Raw genomic sequence first — 27,764 nt, forward strand, 5'->3', positions numbered from 1 at the left:
TGAGATAATCAGTACAGACCATCAATAGCAAGTTTATTGTAATCCCACGCTATGATTTTTTTTAAAAGGTGCTGCTTCCGGTTCCATCTGATACACAAATCCTTTTCAAAACTTCAATCTTCCTCTCTGATTTGTGGCCTGATTCTTACTCATACTGAGTATTATTTTACTGTTCAATAGAGTTAGGGTGCAAGAAGCTGGCCTTAAATATTACACACAGTAATTTTTCCTAAACTGCAGTTTGTTGCTCAGACCTCCCAGATAACTGAAACAGAGACACAGATTAAGAAGGGGGGAAATCGCCTTTAACATAACCCAGCACAATATCCTGCAAAATTTTGCTACCAAATATTAAAATTCGGAAGAGAGTGGATATAGGGTCATTGCATTCCTGGTATTTTCCCAAGGAAGAAATACATTTTCATTTTGTCGTGGAGATTTATTTATTTATTTATTTTGCGGCTGGGGCATTTTATTTTTAAATTAAGAATAAGGAAGGAGAGCTGATAAAAACCTGGGCATCTCTTAGAGATGTTTTATATATTCTATGCCATCTAAAAATTGTCTGCAGCCACATTCCACCACCTAATCCAAAAAAAGTACTGAAATGCATCTACAACTGCAAAAATATTAATGCTAATACTCCCCCATAGAACATTTTTATAGAAGTATTCCACTAAGAAACACAAGACGCTATAGAGAAAAGAAAGTAAAAATACCCTGTCTTTTAATAAAATGTGCTAGCTTAGGGAAACAATATCTCTTTATCTCTCTCCAACCAAATATGCATTTCAGGTATGAGGCATTTATTGCCACTCCTAAAGGCTCTGTATGATTGAAATGCTGTTTGCCATTAAGTCGACTACAACAGTTTTGCTAAGAAGGACACTGAGTTTCTGAACAGCTTCTCGTATAAGCCACCCATAGCATTCTACAGGCAGTCAGAGGAAAGAGCCTCTTGCTACAGACTCAAACTATCACTTACACCAGGTCTGAAGTTAACCAAAGGTGGTGGAGAAATCCCTTCTAGTGTATTTCAGACTCTCATTTTTATTTAATGTAGTTTTTGTTCTTGTTTTCCATACTTTTGCAGATTATTATTTTAGGCTTGTTTTTCCTAGGTCACATTTATGTTCATTATCTTTTTTTATGCTTATTTTTCATATACGTACACTTTCTAACATTTACAGCAACAATTACTCAACAGTCACAACAGCTGTTTTGTTTACTCCACGCTATCATTTACAGTCTAATTATTCGCTGGTGACTCAATTGATCAGACTACATGGCCTTTTATACAGAGATAATTCTGCATGCTTCTCTACATCCTACTTTACATATCCTGTTAAAATAAATCAAAGGTAAGATTTACCTGTAGAAGGCTGGAGGGCCAGCTTCTCTCATCCCAAAGCTGCTTTGATCATTTTCAAGGTAGTAGGGTACCTGTTGGCTGTGGTGATGGATGAAGGGTGAGAGCTGTGGCGCAGTTTGTAAGAATACCACAGGGCTTGGAGGGACATTGTTCAGCGAATGAAACCCTCCCAGACTGCTGGACCCAAATGATTCAGAAGCAGGGGCATAACTGAGGCTAGTAGAGCTGTACACCGGAGCGGCAGTGGCAAAGTCATAAGTGGTGCCTTCTGGGTAGTTAAAAACCCCTGTCTTGTTGCTCTCTACATACATCTCACTGAGTGACCGATCCAGGGGAATCTTCAGCTGAGGTCTGCTCAAAGTCTCCAGTTCAGTGCCTTGAATCTGGTGCAGCAGGGCAACTCCAGAGGTTTTGGTATGAAGGGTCATGGTCATTGTTAATGGCAGCGAGCAATTGGCATGTCTTTTTTTACTGTCAGCAGAGGGATCAACAGCTGATAGTCCACCTGAAAAAAGAGCAGAACCTGGTGTCAGCCTTGGCAAAAATCATGTTAAGGAAGCACTGCACAGGTATTCAGCTGGTCTCAGCAAGGAGGAGAATACAATCCAATGCAGCATGAGCTGTGAGAAAACACTCTCTTTCTCTCTCCCTGTCTCCCTCTCTCTAACATTTAAGTACTCCTCATCTGAGCTAATATGCATTACAAAGGTGCTGGCCATAGGCCAAGAACTCTTGCCTTGCACTGACATTGGTTTAAACATCTCTTCGGAAACAATTAGTTTTGGAGTGATACCAAATAATTGTTCCACTAAACTTTACTCCTATTAGCTGTTTAATTTTTCACTTCGTGGGGTCCTGCGGCTCTAGGGTGGCTAAGGGAAAACAGTGCTTATACCAAACTAGGAAGACTAGTCCAGTGGTCAGTCAGCTTACTCCTTTTTATGCCCCCGCCAGGCTCCAATCTATCTCTGTTTATCTCTACTCCTGTTTGATTCATTTTCATGTTTGCTAGAAATATGTAATGTGTACATTGTAATGACCCTGGGTAGGACTACGCTGTAACTGAGATATGGCAGAGCAGAGTATGTGTGTGTGTGTTTGTGTTTGTGCAGCCAGCCAGTCAGTAAAACTGTATTTAACAGAAATCAATGGATGTATTCTATCTATGTAGGAGAAAAGTCATATATAAATGTGCTCAATTATAATGATTCCTGGTATTTAATTGAAGTGTAAAAAGTAACATGAAAAGGCAGGGGAAACCTTTAGTTAAATTCTTCTATACATTTCTGCCTGCTTCTTGTTCAGCATGTAAAATCAGAGCAACATAAACTTAAACGTGAAACAAGACGTCTTTCAGACCATCATGTAAAACCCAAGACAGTTAGACAAAATTCATGTTAATTACGTGAAATATTAACTTAATATTAATAAATCCAGCAGGAGGATGTTCTTCCTCCTTGTCCATTGACAAATATCTGGCACACTTCAAATTAGAGATCAGGGTTTGGGAAATCAAAATAATCCAAAGGAACCAACTTTACAATAAATTGAAATGTCCCCCTTAAAACTATATTTAAAACTCAGCAAGAGAAAACAGAATTGTAGAGGAAAGGTGTGGCAAGCAAGTTTCATCTTGCAACTTATTCCCATATTATTTGAATTTTGCAGAAGCTACTTGTCTTGCATCAGCCTAATGAAAACCTCCGAAAATTGTTTCAAGTTCTATAGCAATGCTATAATGGTCTACGGTTCAGCTGGCACAGTTAGGTTAGTGCCAACCCTCAACAGACGCATACAAGGCTCTAGATAACATGATTTAGTTATTAACGTAAATCCAAGCCATACTAAAATAATTCTACATTCATTCAGCCCAGCATTTGGAAATTCTGATCATCAAGTGAAATGGAGGTTTAAAAAGAATCCACCGAGAAATTTATTTTTTTGTCTTCAACTTAAAATAGTTTCAAAACAACTTTACTATAAATTGTTTAATTCAATAGACAATAATTGAATCATAATATTACATTTTAGAGCTTTTGCTAAAAAAGCCAATGATTAATCTGCACTTGCAAGATTTCACTGAAGTAAATACATTTGAATCACTGCATACATACAGAGACAGCAGCAGACGTTTAAATATATATGTACTTGATAGATTTCCCCCCACCCTTCTTTTCCAGCTCAAATTTCAGGTTATAGACTTTGATCAAAGAGATGATAGTGTTTAAATAAGGCTGAACTATACAAGTACCTGGTAAGAAAAACATCAGACAATCATACCCAGCAGAACAGCGAGAGTCTTCCAAGAGATATTCTAAAAATATGCCGAAGTGTGTAAATGCATGTGTATTAGAGGGAGTGAGAGAGAGAAAGTGCGTGTGTACGCGTATGTGTGTGTATTTGCAAGGGCTCGCGAAAGAGCAAGCAAGCACAGCACTCAACATCTTCCTGAAGATAAGAGCCAGTAGCTGTGCTCCACAGGCTATAATGAAGGGCAATTACCAGTTTAAGGTAGGCTACTGCCTACAGAGTCACTTGGTGAATCTCCAATATTTAAAACACAATACTGTCTAACATACTATGGTATTATATTGCATAATCTGAGAAACAATGTGACAGTATCCCAGAGGAAGAGTAGCATTTATTTTTACAACATGCTGCAAGAAGGAATCTAGGGCTTTATTTAAAATGTTGTTTGATCTATTATATCATTATGTAATAATATACTACATTATAATGCATATACAGAAGAGAGCAGATTTAAGGTTAAGCACACAAATTTAACTTTACCACTTCCTGACTTTTAAGTATTTCAGTTTGCAACCTTAATGTTCTTTTAATACAGTTTTTTTTAATTGAATTTACCCATGTACAACTATTTTCTAGATGGCATTAGAACCCTCTGTGTGGTACAGTAAGTACAAACCATGGTGTAGGAACCTTGATTCCTTTCCTATATCACCTTAACTCAGGGTCTCTGCACCAGTTCCACATAGGCCAGTGTGGATGGCTGCAAGGAGGGTAGGCAGGACCCATCAGAGGGATGGAAACATGGGATCTGCATTTACATTGGCCCAGTATCCTGTGCAATTGATGCAGAATGGCTGCTAAAATAGACCCTTTAACTAAACTGTAATAGGTTGTCGGTGTTTGCCTGAATTACCCAACCTAGTCAGCAGATGCTGATCCTGATGCAAAAGGGTTAAGTGGGCTCTGCTGATTCACTATCTCAGATGGCTTGCTACCCCCACTTACATATAAGGAAGGTGGGAGTGGCTCTCCAAAGAGAGGATCTAGAGAGTGAGCTGAGCAGTCCTGTGGTAGGAGTTCTAGAACACAGCCAAGCCTGGAGAGAAGGCTCTGGGTGAATTTTATGATATTCTTTATTAATAAAGCCAAATGCAAAGAAGGGGGTGAATTTTTGACTCTGCATAGTGTATAGACTTAGTTTGGAGCAAGAAGAATAGGCATCAGCACATAATTTACAAACTAGTTAAAGTCTTTGATAAACCATAATATTTTTCACTTTTACTTTCTTCTATAAATCTCAAAGCAATTTACAGATGGGGCTAAATGTTCTGCACAAGTTTACATAATAAATGAATGTGAGACCCAGAGTTTAAAACCAGGTCTTTATGCTTAGAGGTCAGGGGGCTTATTCCATTACACACAAGTCCGTCTGTGAAATATGCCTGATAATAATATTTGGCACTTGTTCATTGGTAGATCCCAAAGTGCTTTACAGAAAATTAACTGAAAAATTAGTCATTTGCTTAAGTTTACATCATATCTTGGAAAGTAAAACCTGCCTCATTTGCTGTGCACTTTAAAAGATATGTACATTAACTAAACCGCAAAATTTACCCCAGGCACGTGTTGCAACGCCTTCACTCCACACATTGGTCAAAAGTACTTTAAAAATACCCAGTCAATGGCAGATCCATTGGTTTCAGAGAGAGTGCTTATATTCAATTCCAGCCAAGCTAACAAACATCTTGCGATATGTCTACACAGCTTTTTGGCGGGAGCAAGAATGAGCTTCTCAGCCCAGGTTGACAGACTTTGATTAGCAGGCTCGTGCTGGCACTCTAAAAATAGCTGTATAGATAGTGCTTTGAAGTTGCAGCTTGGGCAATGATGGAGGGGCAGCTAGGCCAAATTTGAGTAGTGTTGTGACCCCTGCGTCTGCTTGGTCTCCCAGGTGTGCAGTCCTTCGGCACCCAGGGGCACTCGGTCCCCCAACCCCTGGGGACAAGCAGAACAGGGGGCCCCGGAAACTCCCAGTCCCCAGGAGAATGGGAGAACTGGATCTTGGCTTTGATGCTTTCAGGGGAAGTGGAGATGCAGAAGGAGGATGGGACTTAGGGCTCCCAGAACAGCCTGGACCCTGGTGCAATTCAGCCTGACTGCCTCTCTGGGGAAACAGCTTAGCATTGGGTGTGGTGCAGGGGGCGGGGAAGCTCAGAGCTGGGTGTGGGGCACGATCAAGGGAAGAGCATGTGGCTGCATGTGGAGAGGAGAGACCATGGGGGTGAGTGCAGAGGGGAGAGTTTGAAACTGGGTGTGGGGTAATGCCTGGGGGAAAGCCCAGGGATTGGTGTGGGGCAGCAGGAAGGGAGTCTGTGTGGAGCTCGGTTCAGGAGAGCGAGCACAGGTCTCAGTGCAAAGGCAGTGAGAGTGAGCTCGGGACGGGTATAAGGGAGCAGCAGGCGAGAGAGCTTGGGGCTGGGTGCAAGGCAGGGGAATGAGAGCTCTGGGCCCCCTCCTTAGGAAAATTCCAGTTGTGCCCTTGGCATGTACACAGCATATATTAACAAGACAAGACTGGGTCACTCTCTCTTGTAAAATCTGGAGAGAATTTGGTTTTACAAAACTTCAGCGGATGAGATTTACAGAACCTCAGTGAGGGGTGGATTGGATTTTATCTAAATTCCCAAAGTTTAGAAGTGTGCAGATAAAAATAGTTCTGGCTTTGATCCATCTCCAAATATGCCTATGACCAAAAAGGGATGAAGAAAGTAAGGAAAGAGGCGAAGGCAACAGAGGGACATTGTGAGGGAAGGGCCAGGTCTCTGCAATTGAGGTGTGCCAAGCACACAACAAAAAAACCAAAGCAGAAACTATCTGTGCACGCACACACACACACACCGACCTTCATGGTGATAGAGACAAAAAGCCTATGTCTGAGTGTAGCAGGGCAGTTACCCGCTCCGATAGAAAAAGCTAGGCTGCTTGGGGAAGCAGCCACAGCTGGGGCCTTGCCCAATTAGGCCACAGCTGGCCCTATAAGAAGGGCTAAGGGAGGAGCTGGGAGTCTCACTCCAGGGCTGGAGTGAGAAGGGCTTCGCTGCCTGGGAGCACAGGGTACTAGAAGCAGAGCAGAGGAAGGGCAAGGGCAAGAGGAGCTGGGGAGCTCCAGCCTGGCAACTCCCCAGGCTGAGGCCTTGTTAAAGGCCTAAAGAGGTACTGGGGCTGCAGAGGTGTAGCCTGGGAATAGGCAGAGGCAGCTGGTCTGACCCCCTTGCCAATGATGAGTGGCCATTACAGACTGCTGTTTGCCCCAGTGAGCGGGGGCTAGATGATGACTGGCAATAGCCACTGAGGCAAGGTGGGTGTAGAGGGTTGGGGGTTTCCCTGGGAGGGGAGACCCAGAGTGTGGGGACTACCGGGGGGAAAGAACCCCAGGGTAAGAGGCACCGGGGTCCAGGAGGGACCTGGGGGCCTGAGGCAGACAAGACACCGGCCACCAGGAGGCACTCTGAGCACTGGAAAGAGCTAATTCCCAGATGACCAGCAGGAGGTGCCATGGCGAGTCTTCGCTCTTTAACACTGAGATTCTGAAAGCAGTCTACAAGAGCTAGATATATGTATTTTATTAATGTTATTGGAAAATATGTGGCTAAATCTTCTGCTGTACTTTTAATATCCCAAACTAAATATTGCTATTTTGGGACACTTCAAAGCTGCACTTGGAACTGCACTTAATAAAACCTATATAGTGCACTAACTGAATCATAATTCTATGGTTAAATGAACATTGTTTACAATTCATGGATCTCTCAGCTTGAGAACGTAGATTCTTTTTCTTATACTGATAGGCATTCCCTATTCATTTCAGGGCACTGATGCAACCAGTTGGCTTGTAGTTCCTACAGTTCTGCTGACTCCTTTGGTGAAAACCTAGTTTCAAATAGTTAGATCTGCATCATGTGACCAACAGCTGCATTCACACTAAGTTTTGGCTCCTTTTCCCCACTGATCCAATAAACTCACCAGCAAAAAAGAAGACACTGAACCAAATTAGAATTTTACAATAGCAGAAACATTGGCCCATTTCTGGGAATTAGCACAAGCAACAGAAGATGGGGAAAAAAGATACAATGGAAGCCAGAATTGTGGAAGAAATGACATAAAACTCTACCATAATATTGGAAATGAAGTTTCAGGGTTTCCAATCCTCTTTGCATTCTACCCTGGAGAAGTTTTCTACTAAATGAAAAGACCTGTCTGAGCATCAGGGAGTGGTAGAGCAGCAAGGTATGCTTATGGGGGGAAAACCAACAGCGTGAACATGAAGACAGACTCCCAGCTAGAGCTGGTCATTTCCAACAAAAATGCCAATTTGTCAAACCCAAAATGTCTTGTGAAAATAAGGTAGATTCAACAAACTTGCTTGGTTCCCTGCTTGCTCGCCTGGTGGCTGCTGGGAAGCCCAGGATTCCAGGGTCCACAGCTCAGAGGCAGACCCATCATATGGACTGCCCCAGGATTAGGGAGCCCAGAGTTTACAGGGTCTGACTCAAGGGTAGCGCCACCATGCCAGTGCTCCCTGCCATGGAGCTGGGAGCCTGGAAAGCCTGAACGCCAATTCAAGCTAGGGCTCACAAGGCTATTAGGACTTCCTGGCTCCCTGCTGCAGAGATGGGAGTCTGGAGCATTCTGGGATGGGTTTCCAGGGCTCACAACTCCAGGACAGCCCAGGGAGCCAGCAACCCTGGAAGTCTGGAAACTCAGGAGTCCCGAGAGCAGAGCAGTCCATGCTGCCGGGCTGCCCTGGTGCCTACAAGAATTTCAGTTTCAGTCAGCAGCTGCCATGATCCCAGGGAGCATATTTCCTTTCAGAAACAGTGTCCATATTTCCAAAACTATTTTTTTTTAATTTTCAGTTCATGCGAAATTTCCACATTTCAAAATATTTCATGTGAATAGAAATCTCAAGTTTCAGCCAGCTGTATTTCTGTCCCTGGAAAACTACAACAGCTTGAGGTACAAGATGAAAGTGAAAACAGTAGTTATATGAAAAATATTCAGATTATAGGTTCAGGCAGTATCTTCAAGTAATCCTGACTTTCAATTTTATTAGGAATTCCAACAAAATATGGCACATTCAGAATTGAAAGAGTACACTGCACATTTGCCCATAAGTCTGCTGACCATGAAAGACCATAAATTTTATTAGTCTGGTTCCCACAACTATTAAGAGAGAAATTGTTTTAGATGCTGCAATTAAAGAAGAATCTGTTGCATATAACAGCAAGAACACCATGTTTTCCCAAGATTCTTCCGTTGCATTGCAGAGAAATCATGCAGCCCTTAGAGGAGTGAGGAAGCTTCTCAAGCTAGATGGCTAGAGATACAGCACCATCTATCTGTTTTATAAATCTTCACCAGAAAAGAACATAAAACCTTCACATCACTAGATGAAGCCCTGAAGTATGCTCAGGATCTGCTTACACCAGGGGTCAGCAACCTTTCAGAAGTGGTGTGCTGAGTCTTCATTTATTCACTCTAATTTAATGTTTCGCGTGCCAGTAATATATTTTAACATTTTTAGAAGGTCTCTTTCTCTAAGTCTATAATATATAACTAAACTATTGTTGTGTGTAAAGTAAATAAGGCTTTAAAAATGTTTAAGAAGCTTCATTTAAAATTAAATTAAAATGCAGAGCCTCCCAGACCGGTTGCCAGGACCCGGGCAGTGTGAGTGCCACTGAAAATCAGCTCGCGTGCCGCAGGTTGCCTACCCCTGGCTTACACCATCAGCAAAGAGATAAGCTCTTCAATATATTATGCAGGGCTTATAATGTTTGTATGTTCATATGCTGATATGGGGAGGCATATGTAATCTGCCCAGTTTCCCAGTAACATACTACAAATACGGATGGTGCCAAAAGGCTTGGTCTTAAGATCCCTAGTTTTACACAAATTTTGGATTGGTTTATAGAATTAAAGATGATGGTTTAATTTTTCATGAAAAAAAAAAATCTGACCAAGCAGCCCAAACAAAAATAGAGAATATGGGAACAATTATTTTAAAATAATTTTTAAAGTCTCTCTCTCTCTCTCTCTCTCTCTCTCTCTCTCTCTATATATATATATATATATATATATATATATATATTAGAGATTAAGCTGCCTAATGTTTATTATTTTAAACATGATAGTTTTCGGAGAATCCTGATACTTCTATAGTAGATGGCATCCTATTGTATACAATGTTTTTAGCACTTATCATGGTACCATGTTACTTTTATTATATTCAAAATATTACAGGGTGGGAGTGATCTTAAGTTCTGCACTTGGAACATCCAGGGCATTTAGAACCCAAACAAAAATTACATGGAAGACTCACAGACCTTTGTGTCAGGGATGAGCCTTTTGTCACTCCCACGAAAATCCACCCAAATTTGGCCAAGTGCCTTTGAAAATAATCACAGTTCACACTTGTTCAGTAGAGACTTCTTCAAAAGTTTAAATCTATGAAGGTTCTATACTCATTGAGCATGCTCAAGCTTCCCACAACCGCTAGTGATAACCAGATTGCACATTCACCATCCCCATAGAGCACGTGAGCATGCTGCATCCCCTCAGAGCTCCTGGACTGCTTATTTGCCATCACCACAGACGGACTGAGCATGTTCAAGCTTGGGACTTCAGGACTTTACCTATAATTTCTGCTCCCAGAGGTTTTGGGCTGGGATAGGGCAGAGCACTGGAATTAAGAACAGGGAGCCTGTCTCTCCTGTGCCCTCAGTGCACCCCTGCTAAACTCAGACAGTGTGGAGGCGGAAGGCTCCTGATTCAAATGCCAAGGGGACAAAAGCCTGACCAGTGGCAAGGGAAAGGAGTAGATTAGGATAAGTAGTGTGGTGAGACTGGGAGTTGGAGGGGAATACTAGGATTGATTGGGCAAGGAGATTGAGACCTGGGGGGAGACTGGGATTGGCTGGACAGGGAGGCTGGGCCTAGGGCCCAGTGGGGGCAACTGGAGCAGGCCAGGAATGGCCTTAGAGAGAATGACGCCCTGAGTGAACTTATTTTTTTGGAACCCCTGAGTCCCCATTGCCTCCCCATCACCCCTAACACCTGCTGCCACCCCAGGCTCCCCACCTATCCCACATAGCAAATGCTGCCTCCCTGGGCTGCCCACTCCACATCAACCCTGGGCCCTGAAGCCTCCCCCGCCCATTGCCCCGAGCTCCTTTCTGCAGTCTCACACCCCAGGCCCGCACCACTCCTTGCCTCTTGACCACGCCACCCCCCTTGACTACCTGTAAGACTGGCCCAGAGGTGGGAGAAGAGATAGACCTGACATAGAGCTGAGGTGCATAGACGGAAATTGAACTGCCTGGGCAGAAAGACTGTTTCGAAGAGCTAGTGAGGAGTCTAGGGGTGGGGGGAGACAGATTGGATTAGGAGTCTAGGAAGGGAGTCTGGATGGAAGGGAAAGGGGAGAGACAGATTGGATGAGGAGCTGGGATGGGGGAAATGGGACTGGCTGGTCAAGGAGACCAAGAGTGGGTTGGGGAGTGGGAGAGATTGGGAGTTGGGGAGGAGATTGGGATTCAGACAATAAGCCCTGAGAAGGACACTAGGATTGGCTAAGCAAGGAGACTGGGATTGTGATGAGAAGTCTGTGGAGTGGAGAATGGAACAGGGACAAGGAGTTGGAGTAGGGAAAAGACAGAATTGGGACTAGGAGAGGTTGGAGAGGATGGGGCAGAAGGAGTCAGACTTGGTGGGAATAGGCAAGAGTCTGCACCCACTAGAGCACACACCCATCCAGGGCCTCGAATGAAACCCAAGAGTCCCGAATCTCACTATTTTTCTGCTGTCTGCAAATGTCTGTGAAACCTACTGACAAAGTGTGTTTCATCCCCCTATAATGCTGTTTCCCACAGATGACTATGACCTATAATTTGGTGCTTAATTTGTAATGAATGAGATGCTGGGGTTCAAGCAATTTTTTTCACTTTCATAACTGACGCAGCCGGGGCTATGAACTGCCAAGCTTAGAGATGCCGGGGCTCAGCCCCGGCAAGCCATGGCACAAATTAAGCACTGTTATTATTGCTGTCAGTTACTCCATATGCTCCAGTTATTGGTCTATGCAGTGGATCTAAAGATTCCAACCCTGCTGATGAACCTGTTCGGTGTCAATATGATGCCACCGATTGGAATCTGTTTTTTCACCTTGCTTGTTTAAAAACCTAGGAAATTACATTTAAAAAACAAGTTCAAAGAACATTATTAAAATTGCACAGTTACGCACTTAACAGTTAGACAACTTTAATTCTAGCATTTCCTATGTAATCTTAATCCGCTCCTTTGTATTATGGATTTTGATACAATCTTTAATTGCATGTGTGTAGAACTAGGAAACATTTGTATTATTTTTTTATAAATGTCTTGTGCTCCTCAGTGTATTTGTGTGATTTCTACCATGACTGAATGCATAAAGTGAGATCAAAAGGGGTAGTGAAAGAAACTCGGCAGGAAAGGTAAAACAATGGCCTAGACTACTTTTGCTCTGCCCCAGTCAGAAAGCTGGGCCATAGACTGTTTTCGTGCTGCCTGTCCGGCACGGTGGGAGCCTGAGTGTTGACAATTGCTCTGCCCGGCCCAGAGGGCTGAGCCTGACCATGCTAATTCCCTGTTGATTGCCTTTCAGCTGCTAGATGGCGTAGCAAGGTGGAACAGTCTCTTTCTGATGCCGACAGGGAGGAACCACTCCAAGTCACTACACTCACAGAGATTTTGGACTATAATGAGAGCACCATAAACAATTCCTTAAGGAAATTAATAATTCTGTCCTTGCAGCAGGGTTTAAATAGTGTGCAGTAAACATAGCATTGTTCAGACATTGTCCAATGATGAAAAAACAAAATATTGAATAGCTACTCACTGCGTGGGCAGAATCCATACTGTGCAGAAGTCCAGTGGAAAAAATAATTTGTAATCATGTAATTAAAGATTGTATCATAATGCATATGCACAAGAAGGGGGCTGAACTAAGGTTGCACAGGCAAGTTAGGCAATTCCGAAGTTTTGAGTGCTTGAACTTTGCAACCTTAATAATTATCTTTTCACATACGTTTCTTTTAGTTTTTGGTTTTAATAAAATAATAAGAATGATACATAGACATATATGTATATATATATATATACACATACACACACACATACATATAATGTATATACACGCTCTGACATTTTTTTAAAAAGAGAATTGAAATTGCCTACTTGCAAGAAACACACCTAAAAAGAAATCAGAACAAACGACTGGTGGGAAATTGTGAAGGATAAACATTCTGTATGTCATTCACATCACATCAAAGCAGCACTTTTTTTTTTAAAGTTATTTACATTGTAAACATCTATAGACACTGATGCTGTAATATCAGAACTCTTAAATGTGAATAAGGTCAATATTGACAGTATATGAACTTTAAAAAAATCAACTGAGATTAGACTGACTTAGATTTATTTTCAATAGATATCAACATATAAAGTGGAAATTACTATGATATATCAGACAATGGATTGGCTGAAATATTACATAATTCTCTCTTTCAATAAATGAAATCCAGCTACACTCCTCTTTTGCTGACAGCCCTGGTGTTGACAAATAAAGACATTTAAAGTAGAAGTAGATAATAAGCAAGATAAATTAAGAGATATTAAATATAGGAAATTGATAAGGGAAGTTAAAGTCATCAGTGAAAACTCCACAGCTGCAAGGGCTAAGGACCATACGAAGGAATTTTTTTTTAGTATATCAGAAACAAAAGAAATTTTAATAGTGATTTAGACCCAATACTAGATGGAGATGGTAAAATTGTTAAAAATGATGCAGAAAAGGCAGAAGTGTTCAATAAATATTTCTGTTCTGTATTTGGAAAGAAGCAGGATGATGTGCTTGTATCACATGTGGATAACGAAGTATTTTCCAGTCCTTTAGTAACAAATGAGGATGTTAAACAGCATCTACTGGGGTAAACATTTTTAAATCAACAAGCTGAGATAATCTGCAGCCATAAAAGAATTGGCTGATCAGATTTCTGGCACACTGATGTTAATTTTTAATAAATCTTGGAATACTGGGGAAATTCAAGAAGACTAGAAGAGAGCTAATGTGGTGCCAATATTCAAAAAGGGCAAACAGAATGACCTGGTTAATTATAGATTGGCTAACCTCACATCAATCCAGGACAAAGTAATAGAAAAGCTGACAAGAGTCAATCAGTAAAGAATTAAAGGAAGGAATATAGTTAATGCAAATCAACTTGGTTTTATGGAAAATAGATCTTGTCAAACACACTTGATTTCATTTTTCATGAAATAATAAATTTGGTTGATAAAGGTAACTACGCAACTATAATATACTTAGACTTTTGTAAGGCATTTTACTTAGTATTTCAGAATATTCTGATTAAGAAACTATCACTACATAATATCAAAAAAGCATTTTACATGGAATGAGAACTTGCTAACTAACAGACCTCAAAATGTAGCTGTTAATGGGGAATCATTATTGAATAGGAGCGTCTTCAATGTTTCTGCTGGGATCAGATTTAGGCTTGACACCATTCAATATTTTTACAGTTATCTGGAAGTAAATATTAAATGACTGCTAATAAAATCTGTGGATCACACAAAGATTGGAAGAATGGTAAATAATGATGAAGAAAGGGCAGTCATACAGAGAAATCTGTATTGCCTGGTAAACTGGGTCTACTGCATTTAATACAACCAAATGTAGGTCATACATCTGGGAACAAAGAATACAGGCCATGCCTACAGAATGGGAGACTATCCTGGAAAGCAGTGACTCTGAAAAGAATTTAGGGGTCATGGTGGAAAAACAATTGAACATGAGCTCCTGCTGCGATGCTGTGGCAAAAAGGGCCAATGTGATCCTTGGATGTGTGAACAGGCAGTAGTGAGAAGGAGTAAGGATTTGATTTTTAGCATTGTATATGGCACTGGTGAGACAAATACTGGAATAGTGTGTCCAGTTCTGGCATCAACCTCTTAAAAAGGATGCTGAAAAATTAGAAAAGTTGCAGAGAAGAACCACAAAAATTATTTGAGACAGGAAAACAGTGCCTTACAACGAGAGACTAATTGAGCCCAATCTGTTTATTTTATCGGGGAGAAAATGGCTCTTCATTCTTGTAGGTAAAGGCATAACAAAAACTAATGTCTGAAAATTAATGCCAGACAAATGCAAATTAGACATAAGCACAATTTTTTAACAGAGAAGGTGATTGACACTTGGAACAAATTACCAAGAGATGTGTAGGTTCAGCAATAGGCCTCATAATAATCTCTGATTACACTGCTACCTACTTTTGAATAGGTGATTTAGTGCCTGATTTAAAGCTCACTGAAATCAGCAGGAGTCTTTTCAGTGGGCATTGGACAGGCACGAAAGACCTAAGAGAACGCCGTCACCACATAGGACATTTCTTACTTAATTTTAGATAATCCCTATTTTGTCATGTTTATTATTTCACAAACCTAATATTTTTTTAAATTAACACCCTAAAATTATTTTCCACACAATGGAATTGCATGGAATTACAATAGAACATACTTCCTGAATCAAGAGGGATTTCCTAAAACAAGTGAATAAACAAGAAAGCTATTAAATGAGCAGCATGAAAACTACATTTAAAATTTTGACTCTAACCACTTGTAACAGGTAACTCATGCTAAAAAGGAACAGGGTATATTCCCTTATCTGAAAAAAAAATAATAGAAATTGATAAGAAACAGAAATTATTCAAATTTGGGACCAAATCTGGCAAAATGCTGGCCAATTTATATAAATTCCAACATCAAAAAGCTATTATAACATAACTCAAGTATAGTGCATTATTTATAAATTGCTATCTCCAATTAATAAAATATTCCTAAAATTCTCTACACACATGTGCACTCCTGAAGAGGAGTCATGCTGACATCAAAAAATTCCTGCAGAAGATACAATTCCCCAAATTAACAAAAAACATACCACAAATTTAAAAGAATGACATTAGTTTAAATTCAATCCAAGAAGCTATTAGACAGCTCCAAACTAGTAAAGAGCTGCAGGCACTGGTGGATATAAACATACAACTTTATAAGAAATTTTCTACCACCACAATATATATTTTCCAAAATTTAACAGTGACAGTATTGACTAATATAATGTACAATCAGAACTTGCAAGAGAAACTAAATAAGGCTGTGCTTTACTACGTATGGGTCACTGACTTAATGGGACTAGCTGGGAGCTTACACTTAAATATGTGTTTAAGTGCTCTGCTGGATCAGGGCCTGAACTCTCTCCCTCACTCTCTGATCTTCAACTATTGCAGCAGTCAAAACTGGCAGCCATGGGAGTAATATTTCACTCTTTGCTAACCACTCTCCAAAACTCTGTACCTCAGGCATAAGGTTTACTCCTTACTTTAGGGAAGCTGTTCAGTCTTAAAACTGATTTAATGTATCTACAGTTATGCCCACTGGGGCTGGTACAAAAAAGGTCCTGCCAGAAAAATGTCCATTCCAATTATTACTTGCACTAGAGTAGCACCTACAGTCCCTAATCAGGAACTGGGGCCCCACTGTGCCAAGTACTGTACACATATACAACAATGGGTACCTACCGAATGTAAACGTAGGTCCAGGAGTTATAAGACTTACAAATAAAAACAATATCATTAAAGAAAACATAGAAAACATTGCATTACTACGTCACACATACAGACAGACCTGATAATGTGGCAGGATCTCACACTTTCATCATGGGGCAGTGTTCATTTAATAAAAGTAACTACTTTACCCCTGTAAAAAAAATCCTTGTGTCAAACTATCAGACAATTGGTAATAGAAAATACAAGGGGTTTAGGATTAGCATTAGTAAATTGTAATTGTTGAAGGAAATCGAGGTTCTCACCCTGACACACCAGAAACGCTATAACTATGAAGTCTCACTACATATGTTACGGGTATGGTAAGACTTCAGTTCTTGACCAAAAAATAAGAGTACACGCATACACAAAAACCCCTATCTTCAAGTGCTTTCCAAACACCATAAGTTGTCATGAAGGGCTGTCACCATCATCCATAGAATGCTTCAACAGTCAGCAACACATCATCCAATCATCAAGCCACCAAGCAGGCTAGCAAAAACCTGGCATTGCTGGATGGTTACTTCAAGTTTTCTAGGTTGCCTCTATGCTGCTGTAGAAAGATAAAAATGCATTGTCATCTCTCAAGCAGAACAAATAGGACCTCAGTGATGCAGTAACAGTTGCTCTTTCTTGGCAGATGTTTGCTTGTTCAAGTCAGAGAAGATCAAAGGACATTACTGGATGCCAAAAAAAAAGGTCAAAGTTATTTATTATTTCAGCATTCTCATTTCTTTATTTGTTTTTCTACCATGTTCATTGTTTTCTGCAACAAGATGGAGTTCTTTCTGAAGTAGACAGCTATTGTCAATAATGTAGTGCAATGGCTATTTTGCAATGTAAACTGTTCAAGAAGTTCATCAAAACTGCTTGAGCAACAAGTTTCCTATTGCTAGGGGTATTTGCATGTACAGTTGCTAATACTTACAACCTCTGGTGACATTCTTTCACTTACAACTTCTGCAGTGAAATTGAGGGCTGTTTTCAAAAATGCCTCACATAAATAAGAACTAGAGGATGAATTATTCAGGGTAATAGCTTCATGATTCAAAGCATAGGATTTATTTTTTATCATTTACGTACTTTGGAACATTACTATACTATACTATCCACTCAAATTAATATCATCAATGTAAGCCTATGCCCAGCAAAATCTGAAGCCGAGGCAGCAAGAGTGACTGTTCTTTGCTTCTAGAATCATAAGCTCAGAGTTTGTGTATTTAAAGAAGTTTTAAAAGCCCTAGTGTGAACTCAAAGACTCCCAAACCTATACCCACACTGAAGAATCACTTGAATAGCTGTTCATTACTGAATGATTTTCATATTTTCATCAGCCATCATTGCAAAATAGTTTGTTATTCGAAATAGTAGATAAATGCTGCACAGCACTGTCTGTTGCACAACATCGCATTTGGGCAAACACCCACATTATAAAATCTCATACATTGTAGCTCATGTCTTGGAATATAAACAACTATTAAAAGTTCCCTTCTAGTTTGGTATGGCCCTAACACAGAATATACAATTACAAAGTGTTTTCAGTTGGTGCAGGAATTACTGTCCTTATTGAGGCCCAATTCTATAGTCATTACTCTTGCTGTCAGTTAAACCACACACATGAGCAAGAGCCATAGAAACTGATTTGGGTAATTTTTTCCCAATAGAGTTTGATACTGTTGGCCTACCCAACAGGGTCATGTTTATGGTTTTGGAATATCATTTCTTGGAATTAGTTATTTTAGGGCAGGTGGATTTCTCAGATTTGTCCTTTAAATCAATTTTATTGGTTTTGGAATGCCAGTGAGACAGTTGCAGGGAGAGGTTGTGGTTAGCTTTGCTCTATCTGATCCTTGCTTAATATTTCAGTACTATTTAGGTGTTTTTTTAATATAGCAATATATTTGTGGCATATTCAAGTAAAATGGGGAGCCCGGGTTTGGTCTGAAACCTGAAATGTCTTGTGGTCACAATTTGGATGATTTACAATATCAGTTGGCTCTCAATCTTCAATATATTTATATTTTATATGCACATAATCTGGCACTGGCAGATTATGTGCGTATCCATATGTTGAATACTGTATCTTGAGGTTGTTCCCTTGGGGTGAAAGTGGGCACCTTGTTCCCAGGGTGACAGCAGTCCTGTGGCCCAGTCCTGGGGTATGAGGTATTGCCCTGTATTTCTTAATTAGTTTACCTCCATCTGGAGGGTGGACGGGGTATAAAACAATCCAAGAAAAGAAAAAAAGTTTCATGGCCCACAAGGAGTCAGATCCCTCCCTCATGCAAAGGAAGGAAACTGTTTTTCAGCAGACTCCGCAGGAAGTCTCAGCTCCCATCCACCTACACAACCAGAGGCTTCTTCAGATGCATATAGAGTGGAACATATATTGAGGAGATATATATACAAACATACAGAGAGCATGAACAGGTGGGAGTTGTCTTACCAACTCTGAGAAGCCAATTAAGTAAGAGAAAAAACTTTTGAAGTGATAATCAAGATAGCTCTCTGTATGTGTGTATATATATCTCCTCAATATATGTTCCACTCTATATGCATCCGAAGAAGTGGGCTGTAGCCCACGAAAGCTTATGCTCTAATAAATTTGTTAGTCTCTAAGGTGCCACAAGTACTCCTGTTCTTTTTGCGGATTCAGACTAACACGGCTGCTACTCTGAAACAGTATACACAATGGTCCACTACAGCGACTTAGTCCTGGTGATTTCAACAAAAGAAATAAACAAGCCTGTCTTCTTATCTCAGAGGGGTCGGGCTGCAGTGCTCTGAAGCCACGCTTCAGCACAGTGCCCTGGTCTGGGAACTCTAGCTCTTTTTGTTTCAGACTGCCAGCCCAACTGTGCAGAGTTCCTCCCTTTAAAGGCTCATCCCCAGGCCTGACAGGCTGCTCAGGTGTGGCATGTCGGGGCTGATTGTGACCACAACAGTTTTTTAACCCCCTTTTCACTGGGAGTGTGGGTGGGAGGGGATCTCAATGTCTGAGCCTGACTCACCCACTTCTCACAAGAAGTCTGGGTTGCTGCATACCTTTCCTGTGCAGAGTTGAACTTGAAAGTTATAGGGCTGGAGAGATAAATACCAATATAGGATGTGGGAATTCATTTCCTTCATCCTATTCAGCCACTCCAGTGGAGCATGATTAGTAATGAGAAAAAAAGGATTACCCAACAAATAACATCTGAGAACGTCTATAGCCCATTTGACCATGAGAGCTTCTTTTTCAATTACAGAGTAGGCTCTCTCACTCTGGGAAAACTCTTTTGACTTAGATATAGGACAAAATATTCCTCATCGTTCACTCTCTGAGAAAGACCCACCCTGTTTGCAGGATAAATGTTTTTCTAAAGTTTGGATTAAAAGGGACTGGTTCTTGCATAACCATTTTAAAGGCTTCCCCAGAAGCCTCAGCCTATTGCGGGGGTTCTCAAACTGGGGGTTGGAGGTCATGAGCTGTCAGCCTCCAGCCCAAACCCTGCTTTGCCTCCAGCATTTATAATGGTGTTAAATATATAAAAAAGTGTTTTTAATTTATTGGGGGCTCACCTTCAGAGGCTTGCTATGTGAAAAGGGTCACCAGTACAAAAGTTTGAGAACCGCTGGTCTATTGGAGCTTTCAGGCTCCCATCCTTTATTAGATCTCTGAGAGGGGCTGCAAAATGGTAGCAAAACCAGGTATAAATTGCCAGTCGCATTCAGCCAGGCTGAAGAACATCTCACCTGCCTCTTTGTGTGAGGTATGGGACACATCCATAAAGCCTGTACCTTATTAACCAGCAGTCTAAATTGGCTTCCCCCATGGTAGATCCAAGGTGTTCTCAATTAGTGATCTTACTCTTGGCCAAACTTGCCATATGGCCAGTCTCAGCCAAAGATTGGAGGACTGCTCAGATCTGACACAGGCAAGTATCTCAATCTCCATCATATATGACAATCATTTAAATATGCAGCAGCATACTGATGATGGGCCTGAGAATTTGATTCATTAATTGCTGAAACATTGCTGTTGCTCTATGCAGGCCAAAGGGTATCATACAGAACTGGAAGGGTCCTAAACACGACAAGACGACTGTTTTCTACCAAGATTGTGATGACAGTAGGATCTGCCAATAACCTTTTGTAAGGTCCAAGGTGTTGATATATTTGGCAGATCCTAAATGTTCTAGTAACTCTTATACCTGCACATAGGATATGCATTTTATTTTGAAATTGCATTCACTTTCCGAAAATCTATACAAAAGTGTGTTGAGCTGGACTTGGGAATGAAATAATAGGGCTCCACCAGTCACTCTGAGACTCTTTGATGATCCCCAAATCGAGCAGGGCCCATAGTTCCTCCTGAACCACACCCTGGATCTTCCAGGGTAGGGGCTGAGGTATCTAACTCATTATCCTGGGATTTTTTTGATGTGGTAGTATATGCATTCAGCTAGTTGAATCGGACTACTTCGGATAATATCCCCAGGTGGTGTCTCAGTACTCAATCTCATCCCCACAGAGGGGCGTATTTGTATAAATGCTCCTACCAGGATCAAATCTGCCACTTGTGCTCCAGTCGGCTCTTTAGGCTGTAGCCACTGTTAGTTATGGTCTCTGTTTTTGAGCCACCATTCATGACCAGACTCCCTGGGGGCATTTTTCCACCCAGAAGCAACTGCAGTGCAGCTCCTCACTAATGTCCAGAAAATCCAGGACAGCCACCTAAACTAATGAATAATCCTGTACAGCCATGGAGTCTAGCTTCTGATAGCCAGGGCTAGGCCAGTCAGACAGTGGGCCAGTACAAGGGCCCAGTGTTCTGGTGCCCATTGTGTGGCCATCACCACCCATTCAAAGGTAATCAGAAATACCTTGGAGTCATTATCCAGACTCATCTTTGTAAGTTTTATGGGTAATGGTGGCCCCTAGCTGTTCCCAGTAGCTGTAACCCCACCCCATTAGTGGCTGCACCAGTTGTTGTCATTGGTCTTTCTGCTGGGTCACCAGTTCACATAACAGCTGCTGCTGCTGGGCAATCTGAAACTGCTGCTGTGTTGCACACTGCTACAATAATTGTTGTTGAAACTGCTGCTGCTACTGCTTGCTGTGGGTGGTTCTCAGCTAACCACTTCAACCACTGTTCTGAATCCATGTTGCATTTGTCTACATCTCTTCATATGTGTTAACTTTCAATCTATTACAGGGCTGGGATGCCTGCCCCACTTCTCCACTTGTTGAAGTTTATGTCTCGAGATCACCCCCTTGGGGTAAAGGCAGGCAACTTGCTTACCTCATACATCATTCCCTTGCTGAGAGCAGCACTGTGGTCTGGTCCTGGGGTATAGCCCTCTGGCTGTACCTGTTAGTGAGTCCGCCCACTTCTGGGAAGATATAAAATGGTCCAAACAAAAAAGGAAATAGTTTCGTAGTGTGATACAATGACCTCTTGATGTCAACTGGCAGAGGTCACAAAAGTACATCATGACTGGTGTGGATAAAGTAAATAAGGAAGTGTTATTTACTCCTTCTCAAGAACTAAGGGTAACCAAATGAAATTAATAGGCAGCAGGTTTAAAATAAACAAAAGGAAGTATTTCTTCACACAACGCACAGTCAACCTATGGAACTCATTGTCAGAGGATGTTGTGAAGGCCAAAACTATAACAGGATTCAAAAGGAACTAGATCAGCTCATGGAGGATAGGTCCATCAATGGCTATTAGCCAGGATGAACAGGGATACAAAACCATGCTCTGAAGTGCCCCTAGCCTCTGTTTGCCAGAAGCTGGGACTGGACCATAGGGGATATATCACTTGATGATTACCCTGTTCATTCTCTCTGAAGCACCTGGCATTGGCCACTTCAGAAGACAGGATACTGGGCTGGATGGACCATTGGTCTGACCAGTATGGTCATTATTCTTACATAGGGTAAGGGATGCCTTGTGTTCACTAAAAGGGGTCATGTATGGCCTCTACTGAAAGCATGTGTTACACTGGTCATCATAATCATTGTGAGATGTATGTACAGAAAATATGTGAGGAATTATGTATATATACTAAAAAATATGTTCCCTGGATCAGTAGTTAAAAGCAGCTCATTCAAAGATAGGGTATCTTGAGACAAACTTCTTTAGACAGAAGGGGGGAGACACTTATCGCTGTAGTGGACCATTGTGTATACTGTTTCAGAGTAGCAGCCGTGTTAGTCTGAATCCGCAAAAAGAACAGGAGTACTTGTGGCACCTTAGAGACTAACAAATTTATTAGAGCATAAGCTTTCGTGGGCTACAGCCCACTTCTTCGGATGCATATAGAGTGGAACATATATTGAGGAGATATATATACACACATACAGAGAGCTATCTTGATGATCACTTCAAAAGTTTTTTTCTCTTACTTAATTGGCCTCTCGGAGTTGGTAAGACAACTCCCACCTGTTCACGCTCTCTGTATGTTTGTATATATATCTCCTCAATATATGTTCCACTCTATATGCATCCGAAGAAGTGGGCTGTAGCCCACGAAAGCTTATGCTCTAATAAATTTGTTAGTCTCTAAGGTGCCACAAGTACTCTTGTTCTTTTTGACACAGTTCTTCTTATACTGTGTCATACAACACAAGTCTGTTAACATACTGAGTCAAATGTTAATGAAGAGCTTGTGGAGAGTTAGTTTCTTTGTAAACAGGAAGAAGTGCACAGAGTGGGTAAGACCCTATTTTCAGGTGAACATCAGAGGTCTGTTCTGGCATATCTGAGGGTGCAGAGAGACACACTCTGGTATTACTTCAAACTGTGAGGACATGCCAGTGATGCATTTGATCTTATAAGAAGGGATCTCAGCCAAACGAGCTGAAAATGTGGAGAAAAGGACCTGGGGAAAGCTATCTTGTAGAAGATACTGGAATGCCCTGTTAATCTCTAGAAAGCATATTATGATTTTGTTTGATATGTAACCATTTGTTTCCAGAATTCTTACTTTCTATCACTTGAATCTCTGTTCTTTGATAATAAACTTGTTCTTGTTTTCACTGTATGTAAGTGCTGGGTGTTAATTAGAGCAGTGATCCTGAGTTGAATCTTGCAAGCTGGCATACACTGTTCCTTTGGGGATAGCAAAGCTGAATGTTCTGTGACTGTTCAGTGGAACAGGGGCTGAGCAGAGGGAGGCTCAGAGGACTTGGGGGTTTGGTGTGTGTCTATCGCTAACCTGTACAGAGACAGCAAAACTAGTTAAGGCCTTCAGCGTGTAACCCAGTTTCCTGGTCTAGGAGCTATAGCTGCTCTTGTTTCAGAGTGACACTCCAAATGGGCTGAGTTCCTCCACAGGCCTGACATGGCACACAGGTTCAGCAGATTGGGGTTGATTGTGACTCCCAGAGTTATTTAACCCCTTATTGACTTGGGAGTACAGGGGGAAGGGTTTATCTGTTCCACACAGCATATTGCAAGATCTGGACCCATGAGTCAAAAGTTTCCAGCATACAGAATTTTCACTTTCCATCACAAATCAATTTTACAGCACAGTGACTTTTTACACAAAAATGGCAGCCAAGGTCCATTATTGGCTTAACCTATTTCTTCCTCTTCGGTATTTCTGGCCTCATTGCTTGTTGCTGTACATTAAATGGCAAAAATATGTATTTTGCCTTTGTTGTGAAGTGGTAATAAGCACCTATAATTATTAACGTGCCTTAGAAATCTGCACTCTGTCACAAAACAGAAATGTATGCAGAATTCAAGCAGTGGGTAGATGGAGTAGCTGTTTTCGCTAATAAAAACATTTAACCTACAGGACAAACTAACCATAAACATTATGGTGTTGATTGTTGAACACTTATGCAAATAATCCCAGTAAAATCAGTTTGACTATTCCTGTGAGTAAGCATTCACTAATATGAGTGAGGGGTACACAACAGGGCCCTACATCTTATTAAAAGATTCCACTGCAAATTATTATTCTTTTGCCCCATTTCTTTGACTACGCTAGCACCATACTGAGATCAGCAGTTGATTTCATGACAGGATTTCCCACTCACTCCTTAAAATTTATGAGGCTGAATCAAAAGATGTAGATACTTCAGATAAAAGCTTCCCTAGTAGCAGCATCTGAATTGCAGGCAAAGCTGAATGACTGAATTATCTTCAAGTGCTCACTATGGGGGGATAAACTCATTCATTTATTTTTTATTTCCCTTATATGCCAATATCAGTGGCTATACTATAGCATCTCTTGGCCCACAAGAAATGTTGTTTCATAAGCTCTCAGTGTTAGAGGATCATAAAGGGAAGCAGAACAGATCTACTTTCCTAAAGGCATGGTAGGTGACACTTACACTTTCCACAGAGATGGCAAAACATGTCCTTTTGCTCTTACATGCTTTTCTTTGAACAGATACTTCCATTTAAAAAAAAATATTTAGCAAACAAGTGGCCTTATTAAAACATTGTTAAGGTATCTCATGCCAACACAATGATTGAGAATCAAAGCTAACATTGCCTCCGTAATACTTCATTTATTTCTACTTTGATACATTAAAAAAGTATCAACCCAGTCTTTGGGTTCTTTAACACATTTAAAACCACAAATCATACAATAAAAATAATAAATCCAACAGTTTACCGACAGCTTATATTTAAAAAAACCCTGAAAACGCCTCACCCTTCCAGCCTTTCACCCTTTCCCAAAAGCTCAAGAAAAAAGTTGGGCCTTGCAACATAATCTAAATGAGTTGACTTTTAGGGTATTTCAGATCGGGTGTGAGGAGTAAGTTCTAAAGTCAGTGGGCCTTCGTAAAGAACATCTTGCCAGCAACCTCCTCTTTGAAGGGACTCCAGTTCAAGCGTCTCTACTGACTGCAACTGCAGCAACATCAAAACCAGGAGAGATGTAATCTCTCAAGGAAGCTTTTATAGACCAATAACAACTTAAACACAACCCAGAAATGAACAATCAGCTGATGAAGATCATGTGGGACTGGTGTAAAGTGATCTTAGGGAAATACTTTGTCTAATAAATAGGTGTCCCACATTGTGCACCAGTTTCAGTTTCCAAAAGGATTTAAAGCATAGCCCCATGTGAAGCACATTGCAATAATATGTCACCTCAAGATTAAAGGAATGGATAACATTGCTGCATTCAAGCCAGAAGCAGATAGAAAAAAGAAAATCTAATCACATCTGCTATCTGATCATCTCGCAGCAGCTGGGGATCTAAAAAGACACTCACATTAAGTCAAGTGACAGATGATAGTTGCACATCCTCCTGTAATGTCTCCATAGTATCAGACCATTGCTTTCCTAAATTTACCAATCTGGTCTTGTCTACATTTGAAATGCTACAACAGCTCAGCAGCAGTGCTGCAGCACTTCAGCACAGACACTCCCTACATTACCAAGTGGGGTTCTCTTGTAGGCATACTTAATCCACCTCCCTGAAAGGTGGTAGATTGGAAGAAATATTCCACTGACTTAATGCTGTCTATGCCAAGTTTAGGTCAGCTTAACTACATTGCTAAAGGGTGTGGATATTTCATACCATGTTCCAGTCTCAACCAGATACTAGGTAAATTAAGCAAGATGGAGAACGGAGTTGGGTATCAGCAGAATACTGAAGACTTCATGTTCTTTTTTTAGAACAGGAATAAAGGTGTTGTTTGGTTTGCTAACCAGTGGATAGACACTGGGTCAGACAACCAACTAATTATTATTAATATAGAGTCCCCAATGCAATTGCTGAATGTAATTGCGTATATACCCTGCACACCACAGTGGCTTAGATGACTTGAACCAAATCCCTTGTAGATCACAAGTAGTAGCTCCACCAGGTGAGCAAAAATGGAGATTTCCTCAGGCAAGCCAGCTCCCTCACATGCCAAATAATCTTGGATCTCTGATATTTATGATGGAAGTCAATATGATGACAAGGCAATTGCTTCCAATGCAAATGAAGAGGCATTCAATGTAACAGTCACTCCAATTAGAAATGACACTAGTTCAGTTATTTGAACTGATTGAAATTGAGTCCATATGCAGGTAAAACAACAAGGAGTCCAGTGGCACCTTAAAGACTAACAGATTTATTTGGGCATAAGCTTTCACGAAAGTTTATGCCCAAATAAATCTGGAAGAAGGGAGGTTTTTGACCCACAAAAGCTTATGCCCAAATAAATCTGTTAGTCTTTAAGGTGCCACTGGACTCCTTGTTATTTTTGTGGATACAGACTAACACGGCTACCCCCGATACTTGACATATACAGTTAGATTTTGTTAGACTCTCATATCTAAATGTTCCCAAAACCTTGCTTCTATCCCTCATGTAGTTTTGGATGAGCTTATATGTAAGGGAAAGACTTCAGAATGTATGCAATTGGCCACCAAGTGAAAAAGGTCTGGCTTGCTATTTCACAGACCTAAAATTCACGGATGAGTAAACATGTAAATAGTTGGCCAGAATACTGGCTGGTTTTCAGTGGAATACTTGAGAGTTGTTTAATCAAATTTGTCTTCAATTTGGCTTTATTATCTTCTAAAAATTCCTTGGGAAGATTCTTAAATTTTATCCACCACTGGGCACGTAAGAAGGTGAAGGTAATAGTCTTTGTTCTCAGTGCTAAAAAAGTTCCTTCATACCCAAGAATTGAGACTATCTTTTCCACATACTGAAGCAATCTGCCATGTCTCAAACTTGCTCAGTTAATAGGAATCCTTTTAAGCTCACAGCAACTATAGGTGTTGATTATTACCTCTCACCTCACGTTTTGTTGTGTGCTTTGCAGTATGTATTCTACTGTCTGGAATACCAAAATACTTTGCAATAAAGCTTGCTATAGAAACAATTCGGTATCAAACAGTTATGCATGTACTTCTTCGGAGCATGTGTGGGTTTTGAAGTTTTTGAGTTCACATAAGGGATTTTCAAACTTTCTTTTGATCATGTTGCAGGCCCCCCAAAATGTTATAAGTCTTTCTCCAATGGACAGACAATGGAGCTTCTTCTTTAATTTTAGCTCAAGTGGTAGAGACTTGTGTTTTCAGAGCAGGTCATGAGTTCTTTCTGCTGATGCCACTTATGAGAAAATGGTAAAATCAGAGTAAAAACAACATGCCTGCATAGTATGGTCACAAAGAGAACCAGAGAAAGAATAATATTTACTACAATAGTGTCCCCATCTTTAAGAATATGCTCCCTAGCAGCATGAAATGATGTGTCTCTGTGCTTTCCAGCAGAGGGTCTATCCTTGTGTATCAATCATGCCTTCCCCTCAAAACCTTCAGTATTTCCACCCTCAGAAGGCAATGCTGTCCACAGATTTAGAAACTGACGTGACTGTTGATTTGGAACCTTAATATCTTCGTTCCTGTGCAGGATGTATTCAGACTTCTGATATAAAATCCTGTACAAATGGCAAAAAGATTTTTTTACTCACATTCACCC

General features: G+C 40.8%; 1 protein-coding gene across 8 annotated transcripts in view; it reads right to left on the reverse strand.

Moving 5' to 3' along the window:
* ESR1 (estrogen receptor 1) overlaps positions 1-27,764 on the reverse strand; it is a 304,660-nt gene that overhangs the window by 183,102 nt on the left and 93,794 nt on the right. For 7 of the 8 annotated variants that reach the window (XM_054023306.1, XM_054023304.1, XM_054023301.1 and 4 more), the window contains one exon: positions 1,373-1,877. In XM_054023306.1, the coding sequence (XP_053879281.1) occupies positions 1,373-1,806 (434 nt within the window). In that variant the 5' untranslated portion in view covers positions 1,807-1,877. Of the gene's footprint in view, positions 1-1,372; positions 1,878-3,623; positions 3,803-27,764 lie in introns of those variants that run through there. The other variant, XM_054023300.1, reaches the window with a different exon arrangement.

Source organism: Malaclemys terrapin, chromosome 3 (genome assembly GCF_027887155.1).
Source record: "Malaclemys terrapin pileata isolate rMalTer1 chromosome 3, rMalTer1.hap1, whole genome shotgun sequence".
Classification (NCBI taxonomy): domain Eukaryota; kingdom Metazoa; phylum Chordata; order Testudines; family Emydidae; genus Malaclemys; species Malaclemys terrapin.